At 42.2% G+C, this 22,757-nt stretch overlaps 1 protein-coding gene across 1 annotated transcript; it reads left to right on the top strand.

The window, feature by feature from the left end:
- Positions 1–3,088: 3,088 nt before the first annotated feature.
- On the top strand, positions 3,089–14,457 carry ap1m1 (adaptor related protein complex 1 subunit mu 1). Its single transcript, XM_034612637.1, has 12 exons — positions 3,089–3,271; positions 4,323–4,479; positions 4,591–4,658; positions 4,760–4,890; positions 5,507–5,654; positions 6,000–6,126; positions 6,418–6,560; positions 7,630–7,701; positions 8,006–8,164; positions 8,461–8,586; positions 13,315–13,390; positions 13,796–14,457. The coding sequence occupies exons 1-12, from the start codon at positions 3,230–3,232 to the stop codon at positions 13,816–13,818; spliced, it is 1,272 nt and encodes a 423-aa protein (XP_034468528.1). The 5' UTR covers positions 3,089–3,229; the 3' UTR covers positions 13,819–14,457.
- Positions 14,458–22,757: the final 8,300 nt, after the last annotated feature.

The following is a 22,757-nucleotide window of genomic DNA, read 5'->3' as shown; positions in this document are numbered from 1 at the left end:
TTGTCTTTAATGACACATTGAAACTGGAGCCTTTTTTGGCACAACTGTGTGAAAGTGTTGGCAGTTTAATCGCTGCACAAACTCAGGGTTTAACTAACGTTTATACATCATGACCTGCAATGATAAGACTGTGGGCCTTATTTGGTCTGTCAGGCTGCTCGCTGCTACATGTTGATATTACTTAGATATTATTCTGATAAAATAAGGTAACAAATATTGATTTTGGAGGCGTCTCATAAAAATGTCGTAACTGATGGCTTGTCCTGGTTGTGTAGTAAGTCAGAGCTGGCTGTGCAGGGAGCAGAGAGGATGGTTTGGGAGCAGAGCCAGGAGAGAAGAACGAGGAGCGTAAGAGAGAGGAGGTGAGGGAGAGAAATCAGAACCCTCCCACAGGAAACCGAGCTAAACTCTTCTTCTCCTTGTATGGTAAAAACTCCCCGAAAAGCCACAGGATCGCCTTGGGAGTAGACTCAAAGTCCTGCTAAGTATAAATCACAAAGCTATGGGAATAGTGTAACAGATTAGAGTGTATATGAATGAAGAACACTGACTGGGACACTTTTAGCAGCACTTGATGTCATGCGAGGGATATGTAAACACGGATGTTACAGTAAAGGCTGTACACGTCAACAGAAAATGTTGCATTCAGTGCAGTGATCAGCCAAAGGAAATAATTATATGTACATGTATGATTGCAAAAGTTTACTTTGTCAGTGTACGCAGCAACACCTGTGTGTTTATGGTGAGTCACAGTGTAGTGAGACAAGCCCAGTCGTCAACCAACGCAAACACGCCCGCCTTCTGTACCAACACGTCCATCAACTACACAACTACATCCAATGAATCCCAAACACCAATGCTGACTATAGACGCGGCAACCTGTTATATTTGGCCGTGTAACCCAGTCCAGTTGTATCTCGGACTCCTGACAATGTCTAGGCTCCATCTTACCAGCCAAGGGATCAGACATCTGTCACTTTGAGGAGGCACAGTTGGCTCGCACAAGCCCGGCGCTGAAAGGCTTTTCACACCAAGAGGAGGGGACCCTGCCCGTGGATCCGGCCCTGCTCCTGCACCTTTTCACCATCTGTCATTGCTTCACATCCTCATCGCTGTGTCACAATACTCACCTGCTTGTGTTGCTGTACACGAGCATGCTAATAATGACAGGCTTAATGCTAAGCCCGTACCAACTCAATAATTACTCCGGTAGCTTTGTGTAGCATAATACACTGACACATTAATAAGAGGTATATTTTTAGATTCGAGCAGCAGAGATTCTTCTACTTAAGTTTCAGTGGTCTTGTTGACTCTGATGAAGTCATTATTTGTTGCTTGGCTGCCGTTTAGGTTTTCGCACATCAGCAGTCACAGTCGGTGAGATGATCAGCTGTGTTCTGTTTGGGTGAAGCGCGATTGGAGTTTGGACCGCGACAGCATTCATGACAGTGAAATCACAACTTAAATTAAGATTGACACACTCATTTTCACTGTTGGACAATAGTAATAGAAATTCATAGTGAGTGGCTGATTAAAGGTAAGTGAGGATGTGAAAGCCTGTTGCTAGTGGACTTTACTAAATGTATGCTGACACATACCAACTGTAACATTGTTGTGTGCTTTTCATCTATGTGGCTTATTTCAAATGGTTTGATAAAGGTCATTACTTAGGTCTAGTTAGTTTGTTTTAAAGCTACAATACAAGTATAGGGTGGAACAGTGGGAGGCACAGTGTGATGATTAGCACTGTTTGAGTCCTGCGGTCTTCCTTTATGCTTGTTCTCCCTGTATTTGTTTAGGTTTTCTCCAGGTACTTCAGCTTCATTCCCACAGTCCGAAGACATGCAGATTCACATTACGTTAATACGAGACTCTTAATTGACTGTGTAAATATGAGTGAATGGTTGTTTATCTTTGTACGTTGGCCCTGTGATTCGCTGGCAACCTGTCCCGGGTGTACCCTGATTGGCTCCAACTTCCCCCTCGAAGTACAAGTGGTATGGATGCTGGGTGAATAACACATGTATGCACCAGTTGGCTGTGGCAGAATTTGGCCGGCCGGCACATAACCCTGACTTCAAACACTGCTGGGATGATCTGGAACACCTACTGCAAGCCAGGCTACATCACAATAGTCTATGGGTTTGGAATAATAAGTAAATAAGGGTGTAATGACACACTGAGGTTGTTCAGTTTAGCTTTACTCCCAGTCTCTTTGAGACATGTGATTTGGTGAAGGATGTGAGGGTTGGTACGACACACATCACAACACTGCACTAAAAAGTCACATAAAAGGGTCACGGGAAGGAAACATGATTTAAATAAAATGCATGGATGACAATGATTAAAATTAACTTTCTTCTTAAACTGACTTAGGATTTTCTAACTTGATAATTTCCTGTTGTTTGTAGTCATCAGTAAATTCTTATTCATCACATACTGTCTTATTTAACTCTGAGCCGCTCCCTCTCACTCTTGCAGTATGGTGCTATCTTGTGGTGATCATCAAGTTGCAGGAGCAGCAGATGCCACACGTTGCTTGTCTTGTGCAGATCATTCACTTCTCCAGTAGAGGAAGCTACAGGAACAAAAACAGAGATGGTCGACATGAAAGAAGCAGACGAACGCAACTCAGAATCCATGAGATCATTTCAAATTTTCTGGAAATGATTCCTCTTGCCTGAACACTTTCGTCAGATATTTTCCACCCCCATCAAGACACTTTTTAAAAAATTAGTAAATAATTCAGAACAAGCCTGATAGTGGGGGGCGTGGTAATGATGCCTCCTCTCAAGCTCCTCTCTTACTGATTCACCTCCTAGAATATGAAGATTGCATTTGCGCTGTAGTGTCGTGTGATCTTGAAATGGGTTTTAATTGCTTCCTATTGTTTGCCTTCATTTATTTTTAACTTGTAAAGCACCTTGTTATTGTGTTTTGAACGGTGATGTGTGAAAAAATATTATTATTATTATTATTATTATTATTTAGACATGTCTAAATTAAAATCAAAGAATAAACCGTCAATACCTTTTCTCTGCCTCCTGCGCTGATTCCTCCTTCTCCTAGGGGGCGCTCTGTAGAGAGAGGCCCGGTCGGTGTGAGGGTAAAAAAAAAACGAGGAAGCCTCTCTTTCCTCCATCCTCCAGTATTATGAATTAAAATCTGTTAGTTTGAATTCATCCCGAAGGAACTTTCGTCTTTAAAAACGCGTGTAAATTAATCCAAGATGTCTGCGAGCGCCGTGTACGTCTTGGATTTAAAAGGAAAGGTGAGATAACGGGACCCGGGGGGCTGCTCCGATGCTAATGCTAGCTGTTAGCCTAGCGGACACATTCCTCAGTGACAGATTATGATGTGGCCGATTCCGGCAGCAGAGCAGCTAACGCGTTAGCACGGGTTGATTCGCTAAGTGTCCAGGTTTCGGGTTTAATCTTGAAGTTGTGAGTGTGACCTAGAAGAAGGAGGTTTGTGAGACATTGTCTTAAAACCTGAAGAAGACATCAGGCCGCTGGCTAACCTGCAGGTGGTGTCAGCTGTTAGCTAGCAGCCACACTCACCTTGCAAATTCCTCCAACTCACGCGTTTTGTGCTTCCATGCAACACTTTACGCACATTTGAACTATATTCACGCAATGTATTTTCAGCCCTGATCGTCTTCTGGTCACTTCGGCTTTAAAGTTACTCATCAAGGTTGAATTGAAGGCATCCAGTTCCCCAGGAGTTAAGGGTGGAGTGCACATATGTTTGACAAAATAGTGACGCTAAGTTCTTATTATTAAATGTGTCAAGTGATACTGCAGATATGTTTACCTCTGTTCGGGTTTAGGGGGATTTAAATACCCATTTTTTTTTTCCATTTACACAGTTTATATCAGGGTGACACTAATCTCATGATGTGTGGTTAAAGATTAAAGAATAGATGTAGGAATGCACACATGTAAGAATGCATTTGATTTTGATTATATGATTAACTTTACTCCATACTTTTCAATCTGCTAATTCATCAATAACAATAATCCTCAGGGGCGTGTTGCAGAGAGTGAGTTTAGTGACATTCTCTTGATTCTGATAATCCTGGGTTGAGAGAAACATTTTCCTGGTCCAGAAACAAGTATCACTTTAGGTCTGTTGCAGAAACAAACCCTGATTGTTTCACTCATCCTCCTGAAAGATATTTCTGGCTGCACTGTATTAAAATGGAGGCCCTGCTCTTTATTTACTCAGCTCAAGAGTTCAGGGTTGGGTTCAACCGGCTCTCTGGAGCAGGCCCCTGGTTTGCAGCCCTTCCCAGCTTCACCAGTACCGTTTGTTCCTCTCAGGTCCTGGTGTGCCGAAATTACCGGGGAGATGTGGACATGTCGGAGATCGAGCACTTCATGACCCTTCTGATGGACAAAGAGGAGGAGGGGACGCTGTCTCCGATCCTGTCCCACGGGGGTGTCCGTTTCATGTGGATCAAACACAATAACCTCTACTGTATCCTTCCCTGTTAACCTGCAACTTCTCAAAACCTGGTTATTCACTTTTTGTGACTGCTTTGACTTTAAACTCTTGCTCCGTTCAATTTCTTAACACACAACACATCAGTGGTTGCAACATCCAAGAAAAATGCTAGCGTTTCGCTGGTGTTTTCCTTCTTGTACAAAATAGTTCAGGTATGTTGGAGCTCTTTTACCGGCTTCGGTTAATACACAACTCAAACAAAGGCATGTGTGGTTTAGAGACAAGTTTATGAATCAACATTTGTGTTCTTCAGGTTTTTTCAGAGTATTTCAAGGAATTGGAGGAGGAGAGCATTAGAGATAACTTTGTCATCATTTATGAGCTGATGGATGAGCTGATGGACTTTGGCTATCCTCAGACCACTGACAGCAAGATTCTGCAAGAGTAAGTATCCTCTGTGAGTCACAGTCTCACTGCCACAAACTAGTACTGTCCTTATCGATTAACCTTTAGATTATAATCTGATTGTTCTTTAGTCTATAAAATGCCCAACAAACATAACAAACGCTCATCTGTCTTTCCCAGAGCCCGAACTAAAGCAAAGTTTATGCTTTTAAAAGTTAAAAGGGACAGAAAATAGCTGCAACAACTGAGTAGCTTAAATAAACCTTAATAATCAATTTAGTCAATTAGCAAAGTCATGGTTCATTTTGTGTGTTGATATTTCTCTGACTGTAAGTTGAGCTTTTTGACAGGTGTAAAAAACTGTGTTTACAGGCTACTTTGTGTTACTGCTGTTGTTTTCTCATGTCTATACGTCAATAGGAGCTTATTGTTCTGTAAAAGAACCACAAATGACCATTCAAACTTTCAGCCCTGTCGTTGCTGCAGCAAACAAACTCTGGATTTCCCCCCCAATGTTCTCTGACAACAGTAACACGATAACCATGAAAGTCTCTGTTCTTCTTTGATGCTTTCTGGGAACTCGCCACCGCAGACAGTTGATTTCCTTTTTTTTCCCCTCAGTTTTGCCTCAGTGTTTATTTTTTTCGTCTCTTAGATACATTACCCAGGAGGGGCACAAGCTAGACACTGGCGCCCCGCGACCCCCCGCCACTGTCACCAACGCTGTCTCCTGGAGGTCAGAGGGCATCAAGTACAGGAAGAACGAGGTTTTCCTGGACGTCATTGAGTCAGTCAACCTCCTGGTAGGAACTGCCTGTTTTAGCACTGTGTTGCTTAAGGAATGCCAGTCACAGAGCTGCTATACTTCCTCACTGTGTGTGTCACAACACACTCGGACTGTTAAACAATCTGATTTTGTCTGGTTTTCTCTGCTACTCAGATTATACCCCCCCCCCCACCCGCTACAGTTTTATAATATTTTTATGCTTCTCAGTGTTTCCATTGCATTGTTTTATTTGTGACCATTACTACAATACACATTCATGTGAACTGCACTGTTAGAGCTGTCCACTTGTGATTGAATCCTCTAAGATACATGCAGCTATGAACAGGTCCTCTGACACCAGCTGTGAATTTGACATTTTCAGGTCAGTGCCAATGGTAATGTTCTTCGCAGTGAGATCGTCGGCTCCATTAAGATGCGTGTCTTCCTGTCTGGGATGCCCGAGTTGCGGCTGGGCCTTAACGACAAGGTTCTGTTTGAAAACACTGGACGTGAGTTCCCTCTCGTGACAGACTGTGGTCTGATTCTGGTAAAAGATGATTTGAGCTACAAGGAGCTGCATGATGGAATAAATGAGTTGTGATAATAACAAATAACACTTTCAAAGTTTGCAGCGAGATTGCTCTCCCTTCCTTACTCACTGGATAGTCCTGTGTCATATTTCACATCCATGTGTTACCACATGCTGATCACAAAATATGCAATATACCAGTTCATGTGATGCTGGTACATTCTTCTGGTAATTGTATCCTTCTGAAATGATCTTTATTTTGTACCTGTAGGAGGGAAGAGTAAATCAGTAGAGCTGGAAGATGTCAAGTTCCACCAGTGTGTCCGCCTGTCTCGCTTTGAGAACGACCGCACAATCTCCTTCATCCCTCCGGATGGAGAGTTTGAGCTCATGTCCTATCGCCTCAACACTCATGTGAGTACTGTGGATTAAAACCAACTCACTCCCCCGATGGACTGCAGCAAAATAAATAGTCAGATAGTTAGACAGACTTATAGACTCGGACATTGTCCAATCTAATAACCCGAAAATCAGTCTTATTTCAAAGAAGTGGGAATCTAGTTGGATTGATTTGTTCTAGTGCTACTGACAAAAAATCTTAACAAACAAATATTGTTGTAATATTGAGAAAAATGGAAAAGTAATTAAACTATTCAAAATCCCTTAATCTATCATTGTTGCCATATCTACTCTTCTGGAGATACAGTGCATTTGTTTAATTGAACAGCAATATTTACAACAACTCCTGATGAAAGGCACAGTTACTCAGTACATTAGATAATATTGCCCGGAAAGATGAACCGCAACCAGACGCAGATTCATCATCAACCAGACAACACGTACTTCAGTTACCAAAAGCATCGTCATGATTCAGACATGACAATCATATAATGAGTAATATGCTATGATCAAGTACATTGTGCTAAGAAGGTTTAAAATATGATGGAATGTTTCACAATAGTTTCCTATCCTGTGAGACAGGAAGTAGAACTATGGAGCAGAATTCTTTTGAGGGATGAAATTGTTGTTTTCATTCAATAAAAAAGTCAGTGCTTCATAAGTGATTAAACCTTCTAATGTCAACGTCAGTATCAGCCTCAGAAATCTAGTGTTTTTTCATCTCATATGCTGTAAATGGATACACCAAGAAACATGTTGCTTAATTACACAACGTGTCAAGTGGCGCAATGTGTGCTTTTCCCTACATTTCCTCTTCGCAACACTGACCACAACACAACACTGGTTCCACACAAAACAACCATGATTATAGGACTATTTGTTGTTTGTGTTGGTGGTTGTGGAAACAAAGCAAACTTTTGTTTTATTCTTCTACTTTCATCATTGGTTCAAGGTGTAGTAATGCAGTCTATCCACTGGGTGGTGACTGCGTCATGTGCTATTTTAGCTGCTGTGTTTGTCAAACGTGAGAGAACCTGTTTAACGTGAATGTGTAAGTAAACACGTGTGTGTTGTTGTGTCACAGGTGAAACCCTTGATCTGGATTGAATCGGTTATTGAGAAACACTCCCACAGTCGGATCGAGTACATGATCAAGGTTTGTTACTTTCTCGGTCATCTCTTGAAGCCTGTTCACTTCTGTTTAACCAGGGTCCTATTGTTAATGTAAAAAACTTTAAGAAGTCTCCAGACAAATGACTGGACTGTGATAACTTTCAGTCTGACTTCTGGGTTGTTCACGTTCTTTGCAGAGTATACCGTAATGGTTTGTGTATCTTGTTGTTATGCATGACTAATCCCAATTGAATAACCCTAATTTAACACAATCATTATGAACTGGCGTGATCCTCTGTTGAGGCGGAACGTGGTGCTAAACTTGACGTGCTTGTTTCTCCTCTCAGGCGAAGAGTCAGTTCAAGAGGCGTTCCACGGCCAACAACGTGGAAATCCACATTCCTGTGCCAACGGACGCCGACTCACCCAAATTCAAGACCACAGTGGGCAGCGTGAAGTGGGTCCCAGAGAACAGTGAGATCGTCTGGTCGATCAAGTCCTTCCCTGTGAGCAGTGACTCCTCAATACATGCACTCGGTTACAAATGATTATATCATCCTTTGTTTGGTTTCTGGGGTGAAGTATTTCATTTTCTTCACTTGATTTCAGAAATTCAACAGTAGTTATTTACTTAGTGACGATAAAAACTTGATGTTGTATTTATTGTCCGTCTCTGAAAGCAAGTGAATCGACGTGGAACCCTCCAGTGTTTTCTTTTATCATGTCGTCCCTTTAAACATTAAAACACAATAGTTTTTTCCCATGTTTTGTATTAAAGAGTTTTTGTTGTTACTTGTCACAGGGTGGAAAAGAGTATTTGATGCGAGCGCACTTCGGTCTGCCGAGTGTAGAGGCTGAAGACAAGGAGGGGAAGCCACCAATCAGTGTCAAGTTTGAGATCCCGTACTTCACCACCTCAGGCATCCAGGTGAGTCCTGCACACACACACACTCACTGAACAGTTATTTTGTAAATCTACCTGCAAGCAGCACATGGGTAGAGATTAAATGAGCTGAAAGGCAATTTTCCACTGGGAGATAAGAGGACTTCGGACTTTGGGAGTTTTTAATAGAAAATACACTGTGTTTATTTCCGGATGAATCTACTGAATCTGTTTTAACAGTTGGTCAAACTGGTTCCTGTTCAGTAAACCACCAGAGAGAAGATTCAAACAAATCCAGCTCACGTGCTGTTTGATTATCAGCCAGTGAACATACACACATAATCCAAATATCTTGTAGGTTTCCATGTCACTGCAGATTTAGAATTTCTGACTCGCTGCTGGGTCTCACATATGTCCTCTCTCTCAGAGCAGGAATTCAAACAATTCATTTGTGTCTCTTTGTTGGCCAGAGGGGGCAGTAAGGCAGCGCTCTGACACTGAAACTCCTTTTCTTTTTGCTGCTCTTCAACCTGAACTTGGACCTTCGCCTCTATGTTAATGACAGTGATAGAAAATGTCATTCTCAGTTACAGATAAGTAGATTCATTGGGTTTTGATTGTGATTCCCATGAAACTGAGGGAGAAGATAATGTTTTTCCTTGGTGTTTGAATGCAAACTCTTGCTGACCACAGACTTGCACACATGTGCAGCACATACAGTATAATCACAGATGTCCTGTGATTATATGTGTAGCACTACAGTAACTCAAAATTAAGTTTTCCCATGCCTCGATGTGAGCACACAATGCCAACTTTACAAACTCTTATTTCAATATATCATATGATTTCACAAAAACAGTGTTTTCCCCAGTTTTTACATAATTACACATCAGTTTTTCAATAGCTAGACTCATTTGACACTTTGCCTTAACCCCTAAAACAAGACTTTTACAAGTTACATATTTTCAAGTGTCGTTTGAACCAGAAGTTGTAAAATACCAGGACAGTCATTCAAAACAGGAACATGGCACCAGTTATAACTGACACTGCCCTAAACAAGTAAGAACACATGTCTATAAATGAATAAACTTAAAAAATGATGCTTAAATACAATAATACAACGGCACTAATACAAATCAAAGGAAATATAGAAAGAAAACTATTTTATTTATTTTGTAAGCTGTTGACTTCACACATTGCACACATCTTTTTTCATATCAGCTTTCACATCTGTTTATGGTTAACCTCTTCACCAACTATTCCCTCAAGAGTTTCAATATTGTTATTGCGAATAGTCAGTTCCTATTATGTGGTGAACTGAGAACACAGACAAGAAAATGTGCCAAACAAGCAGCAGTATTGTTTTTAAAGACTTTGTTACAATAAAACTTACTGAGTTCTGAATCCAAAGATGGATAATTAAATCCTATTATTCAAGTAGTGTTACAAAGTCCTTTTGGCAAAAATGCTTGTTAAAGCAATTTTAAAGGAAGTGTGGGTATAAATCTGTTCAACAGCCTTGGTCACTGAGCATTAATCAATTCTTTCAACTTGTATGTGTACTTCAAAAACCTTTAACAGCCACCAGTGCATTTTCCATAAAAAGGTCTGAATCTTTTACAAAGAAACTCCAATTTACATTTTAACTTTGAGGCCATTTTCTGCGTTAATCTCATTAAAAGAACCAAGAGGTCATATTTTCCAGCTTGTCCACATTTCCTGTGAAAGTCAATAAAAAAATCATTATTAAGTTGCGTGGCCATTATGCAGCCCACTCGGATACGAGAGGCTCAAGCCCAGTTTAATTGCAGCGTAACTTACTTGTAATTAATTGTGACTCGATAAGAAATGTCATTTTTTAAGGTAATTTGGCAGCTGAAAGAAATAAACACAGTTTTGTTCTTTCCTGTAAAATCTTTGCCAAGTCGTAGGCGCTGGTCCAACCTGGAATCAGCATCTGCTCGGTTCGTCTCCTGCGTCTCCATTTGGACAACAATTTTTACATCTTAAGTCAATGAGGTGTCATAGCGCCACATAAAAACATTTCTTACTAAGGTCACTAAGGAAAAAACTAATGTCAATAAATATACAGGAGGAATCTGAAATGATGCTGATCTAATTATTTCAATGGTTATACGATAGAATACTAAAAATACACATTACAAAGTTAGTCATCAGCCCCATGTTGTTAAATGTCTGAAGTTAAACTAAATCAAAATAAAATATGATGAAACCAATGAAACTCCTCAATAAACAACTTGAAAACCACAGAGGAACCACATCACCTGAGTGTTAGAGAGGACTCATTTTTCAGATTTTTAAGATATGACTTCTTACAATTTGTTCCCAACGTTTGAGAAAACCATGATTCTCTCTTCAGGCACCAGAAGCTTTTCTCAGCAGTCACACGTTGGTGCATCACAAACACAGACTATTAAGACCCATATTCCCACCGAACTCTTGTGTCGAGCCTTATTACAGAGTAAGTGCAGGCCTGGTTTCAGACTCTTAATGCAGTCAATAACACCGCTCTGTACGTGTGAGAAGAGCCCACGAAGTTTAATTAGATGCATGTAAATATCAAAGCATGAGAAAGTTCCTCTTAACTCCACCACTAAGTGCAGGGCAGCACACATGTGAAGTGTGTATGATGCACGTAACTGCACCTTGTAAATTTTACTAGAGATGGAGTAACCCGCCACTTTGGCCGAGTTGCAGTGAGAGCAGAGCGGTAGTTACATTTCCAAACCTCCCGTCTTTAGGTGATGTCGAGAGAAGCCAAACATGTTGGCAGATGCTTTTTGGGGCCGTAGCTCCGACCAAAATCCTGATAAGTCCAGACCACACATGTAGTCTGTACTTACCGAACGAGATACAACAAACAGTCTCCTTTCCTCTTCTCATCTTACAAGCCATAATGATATTTTGCGGAGGACGGCTTTTGATGCCATTCTGCTGACTCTGTACCGACGGTCAGGCCGACTGCATGTTTGGCTCCTGGGTTCAGCGAGAAGTGCTGCGCCTGCAGACTCGGTGATCCCGCGTCTATGTGTTTGTCGTCATGCGTCTGGCGGCCACGGCGCTGTCTCCCTCTGACCTCACTGTGTAGTGGAAGGTAATAACAAGGCGGCGAGTACCGAGGCCTTACCAAAGGCCTTGCCCACAAATTCCTGCCCTGTCTGTCCCGCTCTGAGCTGGGAACCATCGTGATGGCGACATCGCACGGGCGACATCTCCCAGAGAGAGGGTCGCACCGTGTCAGCATTAACGCTTCTCATCCCTCCCAATAGTGAGAACTTGTTTTTTTTAACAAGTGTAAGGGATCGTGCGAAAGTTATGTCTGCAAACATGAATGTGTATGTAGTTATTTGTGATGTATAATTATTACCACCTCGAGATGAAACGACATAAAACATGTTGAGATGAGCTGGGATTTCTCAATGTTGTTGTGGTGGAATTGTAATAGATGTTATAATAAATCAAGTTATATTTCATCATTTATAAATACTATGAATATAAAACCAACGAGGACATTTTGTTCAAGTTTCTTTTTATAGTTCTTTGGGCACCTGAGTGGGAAAAACAGGGTGCAATCATGTTGAGTGATGGTCGGTGTGCCAGGGTATTTTTATCGCCTCTTCTCGAAATCCAGCTCTGTGGTAACAGCTCTGATGAAATGTCGGTTAATGGCTTGTGAAAGTTGTCTTGATTATGCTGATGTGCACTTTTTTTTCCTCACAAGCCCTGAACAGAACAGTGATGCAAATTCACTCTGTGTGTACCTTGAAAGCTGCCCTGTAGCTGCTTCCTTCTTCTCACTGTTACTCATACTACTGCTTCCTCATAAACACCACTACTCTTACTATCAGCTTGCCACAACTTTAAAGGGGGAATTCAGCAGAGAATCGGCGTTTGGAAACTGAAGTAGTTGACCCCTGTGTCTTTTGAAAAGTTAGTAGCTTGCTCCGTTGCAGAAAAAAGCAATGAGTTGGAGCAAAAACAGTATTGAAACATCCTTATTCATTGTGCATAAAACACTCACGGAAAAAAAGGCTGCAGAGCTATTGAGCAGATGATCACGGCCACAGAAGTTGTGTTTTTAGCTGGGATCAGAAACTATATCTGTCTCAGTCTCGTACAATAAACTGCTTTTCAGTTTACATACAAGCAACCCACATACTCTACTGTCTAACCCTAAAAGTAAATAATAAAATATGCTCAGAATCAAAAGGAAGTAAAGTAAATTGCAACTGTATAAAGTTTTTTTGGGGTAGTTTTTCCTCACATCAGTCGAGGGTTAAGAACAGAGGATGTCCCACCTTGTACGGATTGTAAAGCAAATTGTGATTTGTGATTGTTGACAATACAAATACATTTTGATTGATTGTGCAAACCTAACCACAAATGTCACAAAAAAGAAATTTCACATTTGAAAATATTATAATTATTTTTGTTTGCTGAAAAATTTGAGTCCTAACCTGCAATAAGATTTAGTGAATTCGTGGCTCTACTTTTTGGTGTGAGGGTGTTTTTTTTGTTTTGCATGTTGTGATCTGTCCCCTGCAAACCTTGCACAGAATAAATCATTTAAATTGTAAATTTGTTTAGGATTAGTAACTTTTACCATCATTTTGCATTAGAAATAAACCATTTACATCATTTCCTGCCTTGAAGAATCCAGTGTTAGATATTATATTTTAAATTCCTTTCACGCAAACTACTGTCGTCCTCCATCAGACATTTTCATATCTTTCTTTTCTTTCTCTTCAACAGGTGCGTTACCTGAAGATCATCGAGAAGAGTGGATACCAGGCCTTGCCGTGGGTGCGCTACATCACCCAAAATGGAGGTAGGCTAAGAGTTCACTGATGCTGAGTGCTCATATGTGCATGTATTAGGCAACAGTTGGGCAATGCAGTGCAATGTGGTGGGAACTAGCTCTGTACTGATGAAGTTCTATGAAAAGGGGATACACTATAGAACATGAAGCAATGTGGCAACGTCCTGCAGAATGTGAGAAAGTGAACTTCTTGTCTTTTTTGTTTTTTGGTCGATCTTCACACTGAGATATTACCGAGGTTGCGCATGTTGGTCTTTTTTCTAATGTTGCCACTAATTGCCACACACCCTCATCTCATTTCCTCTGTGTCCCATTCATTCTGGGTGGAAGGCATCAGCCGCCTCCACTGGATTTCTCTCTGATTCCCTCCTTTTTCTTTGTCCATTTGATTAAGTCTCTCCGTTTCCTCCTCAGATTACCAGCTCCGGACCCAGTAGGCAGCGCTGCAGCCGGCAGGTGGAAATCAAGAGTGGGTGGAGTCGAGCCGCTAATGTGCTCCCAATGGCAGGTGTCGGTCCGAGGACTGTCGGTGTCTGCTTTCCTTTAGTTTTTATTATTTGTTGGAAGTTATATTCATTTCTGATCAATGCAAATATTAGATGGAGCCTTTGGGTAGGTTAAAAAAGTAATTATATTTTACTACTGTGTGGGCGAGGCCAAGAAGAGCAGGAGTAATGTTTACATCCAACTGATTCGGTGCAGAGTTGTACACAATCTATCACAGTGGGTCAAACAGCTTGAAAGCAGATGTTACGATTCTGGTTTTAAAGTTCCTGTACTCACCTCCTCACAGGTCAATAACACACTCATCGGTCACTCTGATATTTTTTACATGAAGCCTCTTCGTTCTGCCACATTTCCTCTTTGTTGATTATCTGTATATATTTGTTACATATGAATGAACTTGGATTCAGTGTTATTAGTTTGATAACTGTAAATTTAAAGAGTTAAAAATTCCTTCATTTTGTATTATCGTCGAAACATGTCAGAGCAATGCCTTCCTGCTTGGCTGTGTGCTTTTTATTCCTCATCAGTTTGACTCCCCTTACATTCAGCTTTGCAAAAACAAAAAAAAACATGAAATGCTGTGAAGAAAACCAGTAAAAAAAATTACGCTCTTTTCCAGCCCAACACCTGTTTCCCTTCTCTCCCCCCCCCGTCTGCAACCACACTATTTTAAATCATTAAATGTCTATTTAGAGAAAACTGTTCCGTGGTCTGCCTGCGTCATTTCTCACATGATGTCACTGCAGCCGTCAAGGTGAGCTGTGGTGGTGTCATCGGCAGGCACCTGTCCGACAGAGCAGGGAGGGAAAGCTGAATGGAGTGGAAAGTTCTGCAGAGACACACACACAGGAGGAGGAGGAGGGGGCTGGTTTCCTGTATCAGCCTCATGGTTGTAGCTAACCCTGGACGGTTCTTTCCATCCCATCCTGGAGGTTATTCTCAAACAGTGCAACTCTTAATACCCAGAGCCCGTGATATCATCGGCAACTGAAAGCCAGCACTCTGTAAATATGCAGGAGAGCTGGGAAGGATGTGACTCAAGCTGTGGTCAGCGGTCACAGACACGTTCGAGGGAGAAACGTCCGATGGACTAACAGACTGGTTATTGTTCTTGCCAAGCCAGACTGCAGCGGTCCAGCGTGAGGTCATACCTTAAGTTTGTCTCTGAATGGTGATACTCTTAATTCGTGTGAGTCACGTCGAAGCAGGTGCTGCAGGTTGCGACTCCGTGTCACAATGACCTGAAATGCCAGATTTGGGCTTGTTAACTCGTCTCATGTTGGACCTGATCCATCTTTAGAAGCACCTGCTTTTCTTGTAACACCCACACTGCAGGTGTGACTCGTCCTCAGCGTGCAAGGCAGTTGGATTTCTCACAGGCGGGAATCCACTTTGTTTCGGACCAACTGGCGTCCTGTGAGGGAGGAACCACACGCAGCTGTGGGCGTGTCTAAGGGTTTACAACAGAGAGAGCATGCCAATAACGATGACACCGCTTAAAAAAAACGTTAAGTGTAGATGTTGCTCCATCTTAAGTAAAAACTGGAGAGTAATTTCTCTATGGAAAATACGTTTCTCGCTCTTTTCCCTGCTGACTTTGGCAGCTGTGATTGACAGATGGTTCATCCACTCACCTGCCAAGTTTATTTTTTTCCCCAGCTGCCCTTTTCCAAACAGTTTCCAATGAAGCTGTAAGAAACCATCTGTTGTGTCAGGTGGGCCGCGTCTGGGAACATAGTATGATTCATCAGTTTTCCATGTGAACATATGTGCTATGCCATGTTCTCCTCATGACCAAGTATCTGAAATATGACATCTGTCAAACGATCAACATAATGTCATATTTGACATGTTTTTATTTTGGTTTGAGGACAGTATGGATTTATCTTGTCACCTTATCTCTGGCACCCGTGTTCAGTTTTGCATGTGAACACACGTCCTATCCAGCAGAGATCAGAATGATCGGTATGAGACTAGTAATAACATCTACTCAGACCAGATTACAATTATCTCTTCTACATCTCTGCCTCTGCAACTGTCTGGGTTTACCAAGGCTTGTCTATTCAAATCTATTATGACTGTTGGCTCACATAAAGATTTAAGCATCTCTAAGTCCAAGTCATAAATTCTCTCTCACTCACACACGTCAATTTAAGTGGCAGCGGGGCACGAAAAAGAAAATGGAATATGAGGTTTGTGTTTTTATGTACTGAGTGGAAAAAAACAAGCCACAGCCACAAGTCTGAAGCTATTCTCAGTCAACAGCTGTTGCACTGATATGTGGTTCCTAAAATGCTTTGCACAGATAGAATCAGGAGACACAGAGCGTTAAAACAATATATAATTTAATAATAATTAAAGTGCGGTACAAACTAAAACACACCTTAAGTACTGTAACCACAGTCTCAGAGGTTAAAACAATAGTCGCATTCTTATCTTGATGTACTTTTCTAAAAACTAATACTTTGTGGCATTTAAAATGACAGGTATGAATTTACAGCACTGGATAATGGTATGAAATATGATTATGATTATCATTGTCTAATCTGTGAAAGAACCACAACAACTTGAAATGAATGTAAGCCAGTGATTTATGCATGAACTGCGGGGTTACATAACTTTGATCTGGTTTTAAACCGATTTAATTAACCTTCTCCTGCCAACAGCATAACTGCACTAATAAGTGAGTAGAGCAGAAACTTTACCTCTCCCCTCAGGTGATTACTTGGTTGCCATGCCGACCATGCCCTGTTATAGCAGATACTGTGCAGAAGTTATTGGCAATGGAAAATAACTATGGTTACTTAACAGCAGTCGTGAAGCAACAGGTAGAGGTCTGACAGCGTGGCAGTGTCGACGTCAAACACAGGTGCGCCACGAGGAACCCTGTGTTTATGGATGCGGAACCCCGGTGCCTAGCAACGCAGGGAAACCCTCGCGTGTCACATTGGGACTATGAACACCGCGTGACGTCAAGTCAGGTCGTTCCCCTCTCAGGCATGCATGGTGCCCCTGTAATCATCTGTGTGAAGTCCGTCACCGTCAGTTGTGAAATACAAGTAGTCAAGTGAGTCACTTTGAGACTGTAACTGGAGAAAAGGTATTTCACTGTAGGTGAAGCCAGTGAATGAGACGGACTTCCTCCCACAGAATGGACTGAAATAGTTGTTGCACAGGTTTGAGAACACCAGCAGCTCAGTGTGTGGTCCGGCTTTACAGCAGGGTATTCCTCAAGTTTCCATCCTCCTGTGTAGACTTTACAACAATATTGGTTTAAAGAGCATATAGCTGAGTGTTCAGCCTGTTGGCCTTGAGACTCTGGTGCAATCTCTCAGTCTCCGGCCCACACATCGCTGACAGATAGTGTGCTGAGGCAGCCGAATGTTGTACGTGACAGTGGGTCATGCTGCCTTGTCAGAAGCCTCACGTTAGGTCAATTACTTGTGCTATCACTTGGTCAAGGTGCACAACAGGGTAAACATTTGGCAAAGTTGCTATATTTACTTCCCCGTAAAAACATGTCATGCAACAAGTGTTTTGTTCCGTCATCGCCTTGGAAACAGACTCATCAGCACTGGAGTCCAAAGTCTGAAAGATCAGCAAGTACAGTAGAAGATGTGCAACCCTTCATAATTCACAGACCACGGTATTATGGACTGCTGGAGCAGTGGATCCCAACCTGTGGGTACGACCCCCCCGACAGAGTGGGTGGTCCCAAGATAGCAAATCCGAGAGAGGGAGGCCCCTCAGATATATCGGGGGGGGGGGGGGTTACCAGATGATTAAAGGGAAGAGAAGAAAAAACCTGTTACATAGAATAGTTTATTTTTTCCTCTTCTCATATTTTGTTGTTTTTCTAAAGTGCTGGTTCCTTTTCCCTCCGCTGGCCTCTAAGCCCGAGAGTCCACAGCCACACAAGTGGCTCAGCGGGGCTGTAGCTTTGCAGCGCTCCAAGCTAAATGCCTACATATCATCATGCCAACAATGATAATGATTTGCTGATGTTTAGCAGGTTCAATGTTTATGCTACATTCACTTGATATCGTCCAAACCTTAATTACAATCAGCCCAGTCGGAGTTAAAGGTTCAGCCTCAAAGACAGAGGCACTGACATAGAGAAAGAACTAATGAAGCTTTCAACAATCCACTAAAATCCATTATTAACACAATCAGCTCAGATTAATGATAATATACTTTTCGTGTTTGTATGTGGCCTCACTCGATGTGTACTTCCCACATCCCTCCACCAGGTTTGGTCGAAATCGGTTCAGTTGGATTTTGCATAATCCTGCTTAGAAATAAACCAACAACCAGATATTGGTGTTAACGTAACATAAAGTCTTCCCTTTTGCTGACATGGCATGAATGTGGCGCTACTGTGTTCATTAGCATGTTATTAGAGTGTTGGCAAGCTAACATTTGCAAAACAGAACGCAAATATGCTATCAGGTGAAATTTGAAATTAAAATTATCCTCTGGGGAGCATGAATGGCTGCACAAACTTTCCATATAGCCCTTCCATCAGTGAAGGAGTGAGGCTCAGGAGGAAGAGCGTGTCGTCCACTAACTGGAAGGTTGGTGGTTCGATCCCCAACTCCTCCAGTCCGCACGAGTGAGTCACTGAACTCTAAATGTTCCCACACTCGCTGTACTGTCAGAGACAGAAGAGCCTATTATAGATGCGTTGTATGAATGTGCATGAATAAAAAACAAGTTGTGCTTTGATTAGTCAATAAGAATAGATTAAGAATAACATTTAAGTGGAGTGACACACCACTATTGGCTTGCAAGGCTAAAACTGTAAGAATGGAAATCTGCTCACAACTCATGTCCTTTGCATGTGCTTCATTCAAAGGATCCACAAGACAAACCGTCAGAAACATATTTCATCCTGTCTGCGTTTGCTGCTTTCATCAGACGCAGCTAAAACGACTTTATGAATCAATTATAGATATGTTTAAAACCAGAGAGCGTAACCTCAGACAGTCTCGTATACAGCGAGCTCCACAGTTCACTGACAATAACAGGAAGTCGGCCTCACTCGCAGCGCTCTGCCGCTTATATTCCTGGAAAAACTACCCTGGAAACTGTCATGGCATCCAAAACAAAAATGCCACTCGCCGCTCTGTGTCAGCAGAGCTCTGTTTGTTTTGTCAGTTTGTCCTCCTATTACTCTTATTCAAACTGAAAATAAAGACGTGAGTAATTGCTTTCTAAATATGCCCCACGGTAGTTTTCATCTGTGCTGCTGAGGAGTAACACTGCAACAACATGCCCGCTTTGTGAAAAAAATCTGAAATACATGACAATTCTGCTGTGAAGCCTGAGGCAAAATCTACAGGGCAGTTTGAATGATGTTTTTCTTTCTCAACTGTCAGAGATGGAAACAACCCCCATTAAAACAAATCTAAATGGGTTCAGCTTGTGTGAGAAGGAAGTTGTCTTGTAAAAAAAGAGATGTCATCCTTCATCAAATACATAAAAAGATGAAAAAGCACTTTTACAATCTGTGTGTTGTTGCAAAGGCGGAAGTCTGTCACTCTTTTCTGTCGCTGAACAAAACCATCACAATGACTGTTGCTGGAGGCAGAGTGGTAATCGAGAAGTCTTTTCTTGTGCCACAATAGAGGATAAAATCCTCGTCTGTCCTCTGTGAGAAAGCACAGGACACCTGGCTGTTAGATGTACGTTCAAAGGCCTGTAGGAGCTTTCAGTCGCCTTATGTTCTTGTGTTTTATCGGGATAAAGGAAGACAAGTGCACTGCGAGCACAAAGACACCTTGCACTCTGGGTAACGGCAATAGCAGATCCTCAGCGGTGCCACAGTGGACAAACCTCTGCTCCCCATCCGTCAAATTACTGCTTTAACCAGCTACACGTCGACCAAAGTTGCATCTGGATGTTATCTGGACGGCAGCAACTGAAATAAACGCTGACGCGTTCATTAGAAACCCCCTAATTCACTATGATTGTGCACCAGAACTCTTTTTGGGGTTTTACTCCCTGCTACTGAAAACAGTTGTGTTTTCTCTTCTCTCACTCCTCTGGACATTTGATAGCCCTTGGACGGCGTCCGACATACTTTCTGCTGTCTTAATGCCGGCCAGTTGCACCAAACGATATTTTAGCACAAGTGCATGGCAACAGCAAAACAAAGAGGCACAAGATGAATTCTTTGGCCGACCACTTTTTGAATTACTGATCATGTAAAAACCCGCTGTGGCTCCCAGATTGCAAACATCAGTCCTTGGAGCCTGCATGCAAACCAGTCCTCTAAATAGGCTTGTCTATTTCTGTTGGGCTGTGGGGGGAAACATGTGTTTGACATCAGTGTCACTCGCTAGTTGTTTAGCAGCGGGGCTTCATTGTCCCCCGACGGCAACTCCACTCACATTAACAGTTGACAATGGCTGAATTCAAAGAGCAGCAGTAATTACAGTCAAATCAATGAGCTCACGTTCGAGGACGGGCCTGCGCACTGAGGTTAAATGGTTCTCCGATTAAACACCGTGTCTCATTCTAAATCGGCCCGGACTGCTGTTTACACCGGCTCTTTGAACAGGGCTCTGGATAGACAGCAGCAGAGTAAACACACGCATGAAATACAGCGTGTCCTGCGACCACAACAGACTCTCAAAGACGATCAGGCCGTGTACGACACGCTCGGCATCAGACGTCGGCGTCATAATCAACTTTAAACCACTGAAATACTCAGAAAGCTGATGCCCGCTGACAGTTTGGGCAGAAAAGAGTGAACAAGCGGTGCTGAGGAGCTCGTGATCAAAACACTCAACGGGCACATTACTCCGGCCAGTGGAAAAAAAATGCTTAGTGGCTCACAGGTGTGGAAATGTAACAGCTCATACGTGTGTTTCTGCTAATAAATAATATTAGGTCACATTAAACTTTGTTTCATGAAAGGTTTTTGAGAGGGAGGCATTAACATTCAGACCATGATGCTTTCCTTTTTCCAAAGGGATTACATGAAGGAGACAGAAAAAAGAAAACGTCTAAACAGTGGAGTGAAAGAGGATTTAGCTTCAAATCTCTCCGACTATGATTTTTACTGCATTTTCAGTTTTTTTTATGTTCTACTGCTCGTAAACTTTATTCTAACCACGCTTGTACTTCACACACACACTGTGCACATGGACGTTTGTGCTGCTCCCTGCTCCATCTTTGGGAAAAAATCTTCACATTCTTCATGTCCACAACAAGAAATCAGTTTTTTCCTGAGTTAAATGAAATTACCTGACCTATAGTCATTGTGAAGTAGGATGCTGCTGTAAAGGAGCAGTTGCTACCTCATCACTCTCTGAATCAAATGTTCATGTTCAGGTGACGCCTGCGACCGTGAACCCGACCCGTCACTGTTTCCTAGTCCCACCGAGACCTTGTGTATTTACCCAATCAGCTCATGGGGAAGAGGAGGAATGAAAGGCCTGTGTGACACCAGCGCTCTCTCCCTCTATAATTTCCGTCCCCATTTTCCACCAAGACCACTCAATCTTACAGCCATATGGCGGTTTGCTGCCATAACCATTCACAACGGAGTAAAAATAAACCTTTGGGATGCATCTTTGGGACGGGGGGTTGAAGACACGCTCGGTACCACTCGTGCCTTTGTGCTGGTTACTGTGACCTACTCTGATTCATCCTATCAGCAGATGATTCCCCTCATATAATTTGCAATGGTCAGGATATACAATATCATTCAGTTCAAATTCAAGGGTGAGGCAAAAATAGAAAGTCGACCACATCAAGAGGCTCGGACCAGAAATAGGTTGTTTGATGGGTATATATTTCAGTGGCACAATGATGGGGTCTCTCCCGAGAGCTTTAAAAACTCCCCTTATTTATGATTTGGGGTAGGGTGGTTGCACACGTGGTTAACTTACTGTGTGCTTCTGCATAACACACAGAAAGTTAGAGAATTCAATCACGCCGCAGCTTTCAGATTGAAAAACTAACATCCTATGATGTAAATTACAAACATCTGCTCGTTCCAAGAGAAATGCAGATGCTGCCAGCGACTCCTTAGTGATAATCTTAGACGTAAATAACGGGATTAGGCGACGCTCTTTCCTCAGTCTTTCAGCAAACACAGCGTGGCGTCACATCTCGGCCTGATGTAGTAACTGCTGTACGTTAGGAGGTGTGGCCGCTGCTGATTAAAAGCTGTGTGAGGTGTGCACACAGGGAGACAAGCCTTCACCCACCTCAGAGCAATTACAGAGATTACTGTCATTGTGGCTGATAAATGGCCTTTTAGAAATCGGGCCAGTTTGTGTTTCACAATGAAAAGAACTGTTGGTACATATGTTCATTAACTGCTTGAACAGTTTAGCGCAGACAAGCCGGGATGTGCAAACAGATTTATGTGCTGGCGCTCATTCACCTCTAGTATGAAGACTCACCAGGAATAAATAGTATTTTTAAAAGGACAAAAATCTCTTTCTGAAATGAGTCAGACTGACAAATCCCACTGAAGGTTTTCAGCAGAGACACTATAGCTGTGTCTCAATTCAGCGTCTGCATCCTTCGTAGGACCCGGTCGAAACCGAAATCAGACGGTCTGGTCTTCCTATTGCGTCAGCAGCTTGTCGCCTAGCCCTTACAGCCGTCGCCTAGCAACAGAGCTACAGACAAAAACATTCTGCTGTTTATTGAAAGCAATGGATAGACGTGTTTTTAAAATGTATAACGTTAGCTCTTCGGTTGAGTATCAACATTTAAAAATAAATGATTCTGATGTTTTCACCTCACCTTTTGCCGCCATTACCTATTTGACAAACAGCTGAAGCACAATGAATCATGGGATATGTTGGGCCGGTAAGGATCCACCTGGTGGAGCCTCCGTTGCTCGGGG

Source organism: Hippoglossus hippoglossus, chromosome 17 (assembly GCF_009819705.1).
Source record: "Hippoglossus hippoglossus isolate fHipHip1 chromosome 17, fHipHip1.pri, whole genome shotgun sequence".
Classification (NCBI taxonomy): Eukaryota; Metazoa; Chordata; class Actinopteri; order Pleuronectiformes; family Pleuronectidae; genus Hippoglossus; species Hippoglossus hippoglossus.
This window is presented reverse-complemented; position numbering and strand designations above follow the sequence as displayed.